The sequence below is a fragment of the Myotis yumanensis genome, unplaced genomic scaffold, assembly GCF_028538775.1.
Source record: "Myotis yumanensis isolate MYYU_CA2020_CCGP unplaced genomic scaffold, mMyoYum1.0.hap1 SCAF_7, whole genome shotgun sequence".
NCBI classification, from domain to species: Eukaryota; Metazoa; Chordata; class Mammalia; order Chiroptera; family Vespertilionidae; genus Myotis; species Myotis yumanensis.
Window position 1 is genome coordinate 89,306,627 of NW_027223758.1, and position 12,420 is coordinate 89,319,046.

Below are 12,420 nucleotides of genomic sequence, written 5' to 3' on the forward strand. Positions count from 1 at the left end.
GATTTATGTATATATGTATAGATATATAGGTGCATATATATTGATAGCCCATTTTCAGTGATGCATTTAGCTGGCAAACTCTTTCCCTGTATTATATTAAGCATGCCCTAAATATCTCATATCTTGAGAAACCATTTGAAGAGACAAATGATTTTATTTTCCTATTGCTAAATGCTCCATCTTCCTTTTCAGTTTCCTTTCAGAAATGTATACTTTATTCACTTTTTCAACTAAAATATTTAATAGAGATAATTCTCTGAAGACACAAATGTCTGGTGAATGCAGACAAGACTACTTTTGCAACCTACAAGGACAAGGGCATCTGGGTTTACATGACCAGATGTACAGGCCCAAAGACCTCTAAGGTTCGCCTTATGAGTTATGTGCTCTTTATTAGACAGTATCAAAGGACGTAACACATTTCTTCAAGTGTTTTTGGCATATTATTGAAAGTCAGAAATAATTTAAAAAGCTCAGCCCTATTACATCCCCCAAAAAGATGTAATCAAAGAATGCCATTACATTTTAAAAATTTGAGTATTTGTTGACTATTAAAATGTTAAATAGAGTACATTATACATCTTTGATGGATATGTTGGTGATTCCACGGGGCAAGGAATACTGACCATAAAGCGCTTACTGTTGGGAGTAATGTATGTTACTATACCGTGTTACTCTATGTCGAGATGTCATTGGGGATGTGGAACCAATGGTTCGGCTTATGTGAATATCCGGAGGACTCACCATTTGTGTCACTTGAATTTCTGGCCCTACTAAAATACTGCCACTCATCACAGGTCCCATGCAACCATCAGTCATGCTACCACTCCTCATGTCAGGCACGCCAGGACTAGACACTACTCTCTCTGTGTAGATGACATTTTGCGCATTGGCTAACTCAGCTGGTACACAAAGATTCCCTTGAACATCATAGACAGGTGTCATTACCGTTTCCGTTACTACAACATTGGGTGCAAGCTGAGGATCAAAAACGATTGTGGTGGGCTGCATACACTGATCAGTAGTCGTGTAGGTCTCAGTCACTACAATATCCCCATGGATCATGGGTTCAGGCATTGCCATTTCTGCTTGGAATTCAGCCTCTGAGAGAGTCATTCCTGAAGATTCATTCACAAAGTAATTAGGCCCGAGCAAAGGGAGATCCGTACTGATAGGTATACAGGCTTGGTGTGAGGGAAATGGTTCAATTTCCGTGTCTAAGCAGATTTCAGCAAGAGTTCTAAACTTGGGATCTAATGTTTCAATGTAGTCTTCATCCAGATCATCCACAATCCAACTGCAGCAGCCGATCGAGCCCACAGGCGACCCGACTCCCTCGTGGTCATAAATGAGCAAGCAGTCGTTTGCTGGTCGACCTTCATCTTCATCTGCATAGACATACGCTTTCTGAAATTAGAAGAAAAATGGAAAGTTAGAAGTTTCCTTTCCCTTTAAATAATCAGCGCCTTAGAGGCATCTGATTTAAGAAGATTTTATGGAATGAACCTAGGAAAACCCTGATTCTTTGCTGTCTTTCTAAATAATTGGCATCGTTGAAGGAGATCACTGTGCATTAATGGTGCATGGAACTGGAATAAATGTGTATTTCTCTTATTTGAACACCGACAAGTGATCGTTTCTACATTTTATTCAGAATATGAATCAAAGACAATGTGTTAGCCATTTGGATTTATAGTCTTTGTTTCTGAGATGGTCAAGAAATAATAACATATCAAGTTACATTCAAAATATTATTTAAGGAGATATATTTGATCAACTTAGAATAAAAGCAAGGATAAAGATGTAAATATCTCTAAGCTTCAGAGACTTTGTCAGGATGTCAGTGGAGTTTTGTGGTCTGAGTGGAAAGAACTGGGGTCTCTCTGGAGTTAGGCTAACAGGCGAGGGCACAAGGAGGTAACCTGCTGTGATCGTCAAACTGTTTTGAACGACAGGCCCTGTCAGTGAAATCCTAGGGAGGACCATGGCAGTGGAGCTTCTCTGTTTGAAGTGGGGAGGGGTGGGAGCAGAGACCTGCTATTCTCTTCCCCTTTCTCTCACCTGCCATGGCCCTTGGTGGGTCCCATGGAATGCTATAGGGCCTGCCTAGCACCATCTGAATCACCTGATATAATCTGACCCCTTCTTTATTTTATTTATTTATTAAAATGTTTTTATTGATTTTTACATAGAGAGAAAGGGAGAAGGAAAGAGAGAAGAAACATCAGTGATGAGAGAGAATCATTGATTGGGTGCCTCCTGCACACCTCTCACAGGGACTGGAGCCTGCAACCCGGGCATGTGCCCTGCAACCCAGACATGTGCCCCGACCTGGAATCGAATCAGTGACCTCTTGGTTCCTGGGTTGATGCTCAACCACTGAGCCACACCGGCCAGGCTCCCCTCTTTATTTTATAAATAAGGATACTGAAGGCCCAGAGAGGGGCAGTGGCATGCCCCACACCCAAGTAGCTGTGCACTACAACTTTAAATCCAGCTATCCTTTTATACTATATCATGCTGCTCTCCCTCTGGTCTGGACTAGCATCCAAATGCTACCGCTAGGAATGGCTGATTTTAGGTCTTGAAGTCAATTATTCATGAGATCGGCATTACCTTAAAACTTTTCTGGTTAATATTTAAAAGGCAGGTGGGTGAGAGGAGCATCCCCTGGCATGGAGCACTCGTCAGCTGCCCGGTGGCTGGTGCTGATGTAACAGTGACAGCAAAGAGGCCTGGGCTTTGCTCCTCAGAGGCTGAGGTGGGGTTGGGGGCGGAGCGGGGAGGGGGAAGGGGCTGTGTCTCACACCCTCTGAAATCTAGGGCCACTTGTAAGTGTAGAGCTGAAATGTTTTGGGGAGGACGACCTCAGTGCTCATAGAGAAAGGAGAATGCATTTAGTTTTCCTTTGTCCTGTAAAGCACTGACTGTAACCATAGGAACAAATGCCCAGGGCAGTTTGACATTCATGGTAAAGCTCCTTTGATATTAATGAGATTCCTAGGAGTGATTTGTTAAATATCACTTCTGTGACACGTGCAGTTTGTTCCCATTTGTGGAATGCACTTTGTAGTACCGATCACACCTTGAAATAATCTATACTATTCATGCGCAGTCTTCCATCATATTTGTAACCACCAATTTTAAGATGCAGCTTACATGACAACAGCACTCTTTCAATGTTTTGTGATGAGCAGTGGTGCAATTGGTGTGTTATCCTATGGGGAGTGAAACAGGCTGGGTGAAATATGAGATAAAAGGGAAGGCTCAATAGGTGAAGTAAACATGCTAAGTAGCGATTCATAGGAGGGTGTGTTTACTCTGTGTGCTGCCCGCTGGGCCATCCAGTGCATGAGGGGGTTTCTCTTTGGAGCTCGCACAGTACCTGTCCCTCCTCTGAGTGAGGGCACTGGCAGGCGGGGCCCTGGTCAGAGAAGAGGAGCCCCGGGTTCTAGGCCCTGACCTGGCGCCAAGTCCTGGAGCTGCTCTTCTTGAGTGACCACCCCTTTCCTTCCCCAATCCTGGCTCTCAGTTTATTTTTCTCCCTTCTGCGGGAACCACCTGCTGAGCAGGAAGGATATCATAAAGTGAGGACACAAATACATTGATTTTTTTCTTAGTCAAGATTGATTTTTTTCTTAGTCAGGATCTTGCTGCTGTGTGGTTGCTAGGGGCAACAAAGTGGGAAAACCGCGAGGAAACAGAAAAGTGGAAAGAAGGACGAGGAGAATGAGGAGAGATGCCAGCCTTTCTCGTGGTAGTAAATGTGTTATGTCAGTCATGTGAAATCCTTCCCCACACGGCCTCTCTGTCTGATGCTGGAGGGGTGAGGTGAAGACCTGCACCCACTGCCAGTTGCTGTGGTCCAGCCTCAGCCTGCTTCCTGGGTGATGGGGGTGTGGGTGTGTGTGTGGGGTGGGGTGGGGGAGGTGGATTACCTCGGAGAAGTAGCTGTCCAGGAAAGCCAGGTTCAGGCCCACGTCTGCCTGCTCCCTCGGGGGGCCCAGCATGGAGCCCCTCCTCCTCAGGGTGCCCCCGGCCCCGGTGGCCAGGCTGGTGGTGCCCAGCCCGGTATTCAGCTCCATGCCTGACACGCCCCCTTCCACCGTCCCGCCGGCTGCGTACGTGTTCGTGTAGATGTCTGTGGGGAGAAGGAGTTCAGTGCTGGAGTTGTCTGCTTTGTGTGTCCAAGGAAACTACTGCAGGGCTGTCTGCAGGGCACCCTGACCCCCCACAACCAGGTGAGGCGCCCTCGGCATCACAGCCACCCCTCCAGGCTGGTGGAGACCAAGGCGGAGGTAGCAGCTGCCCGATGGGCTCTCACTGTGCACGCATTTGGCCCCTAGACTGAAAGTGTGACCAGCCGGGGAGGGAGCCCCTGCCCGCACCAGTCAGTGCCTTCAGTCTTGCCTCTGGCAAGCTCCCCGCCAGCTCAAGGTTTGCGCCCTCTCCAGAACCTTCCAAAGCAGGGCAGCGATGTATTTGTGGGAAGGAACTCACAGTCCCGGTTCACCCTCGTGCTGGGGGAGAGCTGGCTCTCCCAGGAGCGTTCATTCTCCCCAGCCTCTGACTTGGGACACTGAGGAACCATCTCTGAGAAATCTGGGGGCTGGGAGAGGTCTGGGGGTTGGGAGAGGTCTGGGCAGCCTCTCTGCTTATTGGTCATGCCCAGTGGCTCTGTGTTTGCAGGAGTCTTGGGTGTGTGTGGGCCTGGTGAGTGAGGAGAGTACAAGACTCACAAGGCAAATGCATGTGTGAATTTAAGAAAAGTCCTTCAGTGTATTAAAGAACATATTTGCTGACTTTTTCTTTCTTTCTTTTTTAACACTCTCTTATAAATAATGGCTACAGTATCACTTACTCTGTACCAGGCATTATTGGAATATATACTTCATGATACACACATATACGCATATTCATATATCACATATATGTCATACATATATAGTATATCCTATACATAATGTACAGGATGACCCCTCAAAATATATACACACTTTAAGGGCTGACAGCTCAATTTTGAAAATGAAATGTATTTTGATGAACACTGCCTTTATAATTATACACTTTTGGGAACACCCCATGTGTGTGACATATACACATAAGCGTATGTGTGTGTGTGTGTGTGTGTATCTGTGTATATATATATGTATGTGTATATGTGTGTGTGTATATATATATACACATATATATGTGTGTGTATCTAATCTAATAATAGACAAACATGGTAATTGACCGTACCTTCGCTATGCTTCCCATTGGCTAATCAGGGTGATATGCAAATTAACTGCCAACAAAGATGGCAGTTAATTTGCATATGTAGGCACAATGATGGGAGGCGAAAGGGGAAGGACAGTGATCGGAAACCCAGGTGGCAGGCAAGAGCTGGGTGGCAGGGCAAAGGTGTCCCTGGGGGCTGCCTTTGCCCGCCCCCCAGCCAGTGATTGGAGAAGCCGGAGTGGGGCAGGGAAGAGGCAGGTGCCAGTGTCCGCCTCTTCCCTTGCCCCCCGCCCTGGGCTTGTATCGGCGACCAGAGAAGCCGGAGGGGGGCCAGGGAAGAGGCGGGCACCAGCATCCGCCTCTTCCCTGCCCCCTCCCCCCCCCCCCCCCCCCCCCCCCCCCCCGCCCCGCCAGGCCATAGGTCAGCGACCGGAGAAGCCGGATGGGTCCAGGGAAGAGGCCGGCGGCTGTGGCCGGTGTTCGGAGAAGTATCTGTATTTTTTTTCAAAGTACCTGTATTTTTAATAATTTCTTGACATGGTAAAAGAATTTTACATTATGATCCAAGGGTGGTGGGGTGAGGAGAAGGAGCAGCAGAACAATCCAACAAACAAAAAGGGAAACAGAAATGCATGGTGGAAGGGATTTGAAGGGTGGATAGGGGCATTGCCCAACTAAAATGCAATTTGTTTGTTACTGAGTACAATTCATGGGAAGACAGCATCCTGACTCCTTCTCTATACAGCATATTGGGAGTAAAAATGATGCATCCAGGTGGAAATATGATTAGGGGTTGGAAGACAGACAGGGAAAGAAGAAGTCAGAAATGGACACCGAGAGAGTCACTGGCTGGCTGGCTGGCTGAAAATACTGACTCTCCAGTAGTGATAGAGTAAAAAAGTGGAGGATATCTCTGGAAGATCCAAGAGATAGGGGGCAACTCTTCTATGGTTTTGACTTGCCCAGCAGATTTCCACATACACATGTGTACACACCTATGTTTGCATGCACACACATATACACATAACTGACTGCCCTCCCTGGAAGCACAGAAGAAGAAGCCACCAGAAGAAGAAGCCACCCACCTTTAGTCCAGGCACCAGTGCCTGCGGCTGGCTGCAGCCCAGGAGACGGACAAGCTACCTGCTTGAGGTCCCAGGCTGCAGCCACCCGGAGAAGCTGCCAGCCCTGTGGTCCAGGGTGCCAGTGCCTGTGGCCAGGGAAATAGGTTCCCTCTTCTCCTACTGCAGTCATTACTTCAATATTCCCCTTCTGAATTTCTCTCCTGTGCTGCAACCCAACTCCACTTTTCATCAGAAGGATACGGAACAGAGAGAGCAGTGTTAAAAGCTTACATTTTTAAGCCGGTAAGGTTGGTACTTAAACATATAAATGGAAAACTAGAGTCCTTAAGGCAACAAAGGCTACAAAGGACAGGGACAGCGCATGACCTATTATATCCAGCAATCCATATGGGGACTGAAAACTTTGCAGTAATGACAATTACTGAAGATATGAATCAACTGAAATAGTTGACAGGGACAATTCTTCCATCTTTGAAAATATCTACATCAAATCTGTTTAAATAGATTTTCATCTGCATAATATAACACATTCTGACAAGACCACCACCACCACCAATGTGGTCAGTGTTGTGCCAATAAATGTTTAATAACTGAGGGACACCCCCCCGCTGAGTGCACACACACACACACACACACACACACACACTCTCTCTCTCTCTCTCTCTCTCTCTTCACAGCAACACTTTGAAGGAGGTGCTCTCATAAACTGAATTTCAGTGATGAAAAAAGTGAGGCCCAGAGAGGTTGAGTGTTTTGTCCAGGAACTTATTACTGCTAAGATGCAGAGCTGGGAATCACACCCACGCATTCTGGCTCCAAAATTGACCATTTAAAATGCTACCCTACACCTCACTGCCTGCAGTTTAAGATAGAAAAACGAAGTGGTCACTTCTCATATACTGTCATACGAGGGGATCAACAGATAGGCTGTTTTTATAAAGGTAATTACACATGAGGTTTATCTGGCTGAATAATTTTGAAAATTTTAAAATTGTGGTGTCTACTTACCGGAGGAATCCATACGATCCTGTGTATTAGAAGCAGTTATTGGTACACATATATTCGACACATCCTGAAAAGAAAAAATATATTTAAAAAGGAATGTTTTATGTTAAATATTTAAAATGGACGTCTTTCTATTTTTGTGGGCTGTGTAACTATCAAGACGTGCTCGGTTTCCATGGAAACGCCATGTGCTTGTACTCACCCTGTCCTCAGGATGGGCCCCTTCTATTCTCCAGGACTGGATCACTCCTTCTCCGCCCTCGGGCACTGGGGCAAACCTGGTTCCCAGGCCCTCTGGCTGCCTTCGCTTGCAGCAGCAAAAGAGCAGCAAGAGCGGCGACACTGCCGGGAACGTAAAAGGCAGAGTCAGCAGGTGGCTCAGCGTAGGGAGTCACAAGTGCTTCATTTTGCAGGAAATGTGGCATTATATTTAGAACCAGAGGATGGAGACAAATGTAAGAGCATCATTTCCCCTAAGAGATCGAGAGTACACATCCATGTTTATAAATACAAACCCACCAACTCACATAGACTGTTAGAGCTGGAATGAAGGGAGGTTAGACCATGTAGTCTGGGCCCTTTCCTGGCGGATTAGGAAAGCAAGTCTTTCCTCTCATCCGAGATTCCTGAACTGGGTGGTAGCAGATTTAGGATTCAAATAAAATGTTAGGATTCATAGTTCCCCATAACTGCATGCACATTTATAGATGTGTATTTGTTCACAAGTAATCATCTGTGCATGTGTATGCATTTATAAGCCTATCTATATGTAACTATGGATTAACATTTGAGTAAATACATATTAACCTCCATGGTCATGTGTGTACATACAGGTCCCTGGATACGTGTATGTGTACACACACACCATCCTCTTTCTAAGAAAATCCTCAGCTTTTTAGGAAGTGGTTCAAAGTCACTTCCACCAGAAAGACTTGCCCACCCTTCCCACTTGGACTTAACTGCTCCTGCCACTTCGCTCCTAAAGCCTCGCTGCAGTTCTCACTGGAAGGCTTACTTTATGCTCTGCTATGTTATACTTAGATTTGCACGTGTTTCCCATCCTTATGACCCTCACTAAGTCTAGACTTCTTTAGTTACCGTTATTGAACACGTACATGCCCTCACCAGTTCCTTTATTTAGTTCCAGATTTTCACAAAAATAGCCATAGATAATAAAAGGAAATGACCAAATGAACGCAAGCCTGGTTCCAGTCTTATTTGGGAGAACTATTGCGAAGAGGGGTTTAACCCAGTACTTACAGAGCAGTAGTAGGAGGCCCAGAGCGATCATGCCAATCCCTGCTGGTCCCAGGCCAACATTTGAACCCTCAATGCGGTCTCCAGGGACAGGCCCATATATGTTGCTGGTAACTGAGCTGCCATCCCCAGTGTAGATGCCCGGAGTGCTGGAGTGCAAGCACGTTTGGCTGATGTCACAGTCACAGGCCTCTATCTTCACTGTCTGCGGCAGTTCACACTCCCGGTTGAAGCTGTCCTTCACCAGGATTGGGATTTGGTAAGCTCCTGCTGACAGTGGCTGCCCAGCCGTCAGGAGGGCAGAGGTAGCTGAAAGGGAGGAGAGGAAAGAGAAAGAAATTAATTCACTTGCTGGTGACCCTTCCTAATACTCATGCCTGACTTAGGGCCTGATCCCTTAGTCATAGAGCTCCCTCTACTTACTAAGAAACAAAACAAAGAAACACTTATAATGAATTTTTAAGACTTTTCCTGCTGGATTGTTATCTGTACAAAGACAACAATACTTGGCCCATAATATGAACGCAATAGATATTTGTCCAATGAAGGAAGAGTATTGAGCTGAGAGGAAATATTGGAAGTCTTCAATTAAGGATTACAGTTTACAAATATCCTCCCTAAGACTGTTGTTTATCTCTTATTCAGAATCATTGCCCTTTCATTTAAAATTATTCCAATAACTATTGTTTTTCTAATTCTTTTTGCTATTATTGCTTATTGATTTTCTATAGAAACTATTGCTTAAATATTGATTGAAATTTATCAACCCAAGGCAGTTTGAAGATGATTAAATTTACACCTAACACATGAATAGTAATTGATTAATTCATGGCACTCAATAATAATAATTATTGCTTATTACTTTCAGTTAGCTATATGATACACCACCTAGTTGTACCAAAACTTAGCCTGGGCATAAAGTAAGACCTGAATAAAGCTGTGAAATAGTGGCATGTTAGGTGAAAACTTATTCTGTTCTTCAACACCAACATTGAAACAGGGCTCTGGGAATATTATCTCTAGTGTCATATATAAACTAGAGGCCTGGTGCACGGAATTCGTGCACTTGGGGGGCTCCTCAGTCTGGCCTGACCCTTCTCGCAGTCCAGGAACCCTTGGGGGATGTCCGACTGATGGCTTAGGCCCGCTCCCCGCTTCTGGTTGAGCGGCGCTCCCCCTGTGGGGAGCACACAGATCACCATGGGGCGGCTCTTGTGTTGAGCGTCTGCCCCCTGGTGGTCTGTGCACGTCATAGCGACGAGTTGTTCTGCAGTTCAGTTAATTTGCATATTAGCCTTTTATTATATAGGATATATATATATATATATATATATATATATATATATATATATAACTGGCAAATCTATAATATCATTGAATATCATTACCAATCTCCATGTTGAACATTCTTATATTTTTTACTCATAGTGTTTAGGATCTGAATGACGAAAATGTGGCTAGAAATTATTGTTTAAGAATGGACTATTGGACTTTATAGGGAAAGGTGAATTCAGAGTTGTCTTAATTTTAATAGAGTTGCTTTAATATGCTTAGCTTTCTAAAAGATTACAGTGGTTTTGTGGAGATGAGCAAAAAGGTTTTATGGGGAAAACATTTCTTTCTTTGGCTAAGTCCCTAGTGGGGGCATTTTCCCCAGCATTAGTTTATGGTTTCTCCTTCCTGTGGATGGAGAAGCTTGGTGACCTCAGAAAGGGGGAGTGTTTGCTCTCACCTTGGGCTCTAGCATATGACCTCCACCCTCCCACCCCTCACCCCTGCCTCCAAAGTCTTTCCTATTTTACCAAGTGACTGTGAGATTAGGGAGCCAGCTTAGCCCAAATGAGGCCCTCTCTGAGCATTTCACTTTCTAATTGACATTTAACATTTCAGGGAAAAGAACCTAAAGTATATTAAATATTATGTTGCCTGAAATTTACTCTTCATTTTAATCATTGCTTTCATTTTTATATAGCAAAAATACTAACACACATACATTCTGGGATATTTATACTTTACATACTTCGGTTGATGCATTCCTTTGTATCTAAATGCTTCATATAATTCTAATTTTAATGCTGCTTAGTACTACATCTTAATATGTACCACACTTTGCCTAACCATTCATCTAATATTGCACAATTGGATTTAAATTTTTATTCTTACAAATAAGCCTGAGCTCATAGCTCTTTATAGAAACAACTAGAGGCCCAGTGCATGAATTTGTGCACCAGTGGGGTCCCTTGGCCTGGCCTGCGGGATTCAGCCGAAACCAGTTCTCCAACTTCCCCTGAGGGGTCCCAGATTGCAAGAGGGTGCAGGCCAGGCCAAGAGAACCCATCAGTGCATGATCAGGGCCAGGGAGAGACGCAGGAGGGCTCTAGGGCATGTCTGGCCCATCTTGCTCAGTCCCGAACGGCCAGATCCCAGCAGCAAGTTAACCTACCGGTTGGATCGTCTGCCCCCTGGTGGTCAGTGCACGTCATAGTGGGTGATTAAGCGGCCTTAGCATATCATTAGCATATTATGCTTTGATTGGTTGAATGGACGACCGAATGACCGGACACTTAGCATATTAGGCTTTTATTATATAGGATTTCTTTGACCTAATATGCTTCTAAGTGAGTAGAAAATGTGTAGATGTAAATCTATGGCATACCTGAGTTTCAGAGACATTTAAGTGATTTGCCTGAAATAATTTAGGCTCGGGAATTGTGACATCTGGCGAGTTTGTCAAGAGTTCTGTTTATTTCAAACTGATAAAATATTTGTGTAGCACCCCATCTATATAAAATAATGGCTAAACTGATCTTTACATACTACTATTTGTAAATGCAGCATTGATAAGACATTTTTACTTTTATTTCAGTTCAACATTTTCCCAAATAGCGTAAATGTGCATATTAATTATTTTCATTTAATATGAATATGGTGAGAATTATGGAAACAGAGATAGAAAATATGACATGGCTTGACTAATTACTGGTAATTGTTTTTGCTTTTGGTCTTTAAAGTGAGCAAGTTTGCATTCCACTTACCATTTACTGATTTGATAGCCCATAAGTTAGCTGTCCCTGGTGGCTGATCAACAACACAGAAGGTGAAGGGAGACCCATAAGAATGATGGTTAATGTCTCTCGCGGATATAAGGATGGATGGAGAGGCGGTGCAGATGGCATTACTTTCAGCAACAATGACTGGACAATAGTCATTGACATCAGGAACTTCAATGCAGATGGTTCCCGTAGCCGTTTTCCCAGAGCCATCTGGAAGGGCAAAGCATCATGGGTGTTGGGATGAATGGTGTCAGGAAGAAATTTCTTTCTCACATCCCCTGACAATGCCACAGCACATAGGAGCAGTGTGAGGGACTCCTGAGATGGAGCGTGATGGGTTCCTGCCTACGTCATGGCCCTGAAGCCACCTGGCCTCTGCTCACAACCCTCCAGACACTCTGCCTTCTTCCCAGTTTTTTGGACAAGTTTCCTTCTAACTCAAGACTCCTTGGCATCCTAGTCACTCTTCCTAAAATGCTTTCACCTCCATCTTACTCTGCCAACTCCTCTGCATCCTAAGATGCAAAAGGAAATGTCCTTCCTGGAGGTTTGCTGCTGTCGATTCCCACCCTGTCCCTGTCACTGAGACCCCCAGAAAGCTCCGAGCCTCCATTTCAGGATGCTTATTGATTCCTGGGTTGTTGAAATAACCACAATTGAAATGAAATAACTACTTGTCTATATTTTTTCTTTCCATTTTGTTTAATTCCACCCATTAGATGCTATTTCTCTCGGAGAAGGTACTTCAGAAAACAAATATAAAAATATTTCATTTTTCCCCCCTAACCTCTTTGGAATAA

The 12,420-nt window shown here is 44.5% G+C and overlaps 1 protein-coding gene across 1 annotated transcript in view; it reads right to left on the minus strand.

Annotated features, from left to right (window-relative positions):
• Window positions 1-636: 636 nt before the first annotated feature.
• Window positions 637-12,420, minus strand: part of DSG4 (desmoglein 4) — a 35,262-nt gene continuing 23,478 nt past the window's right edge. The window contains exons 11-16 of the mRNA XM_070419520.1: window positions 11,603-11,830; window positions 8,571-8,876; window positions 7,513-7,652; window positions 7,314-7,377; window positions 3,939-4,141; window positions 637-1,407 (exon numbers count right to left, since the gene is read on the minus strand). Of these exons, the coding sequence (XP_070275621.1) occupies window positions 637-1,407; window positions 3,939-4,141; window positions 7,314-7,377; window positions 7,513-7,652; window positions 8,571-8,876; window positions 11,603-11,830 (1,712 nt within the window). The remainder of the gene's footprint in view (window positions 1,408-3,938; window positions 4,142-7,313; window positions 7,378-7,512; window positions 7,653-8,570; window positions 8,877-11,602; window positions 11,831-12,420) is intronic.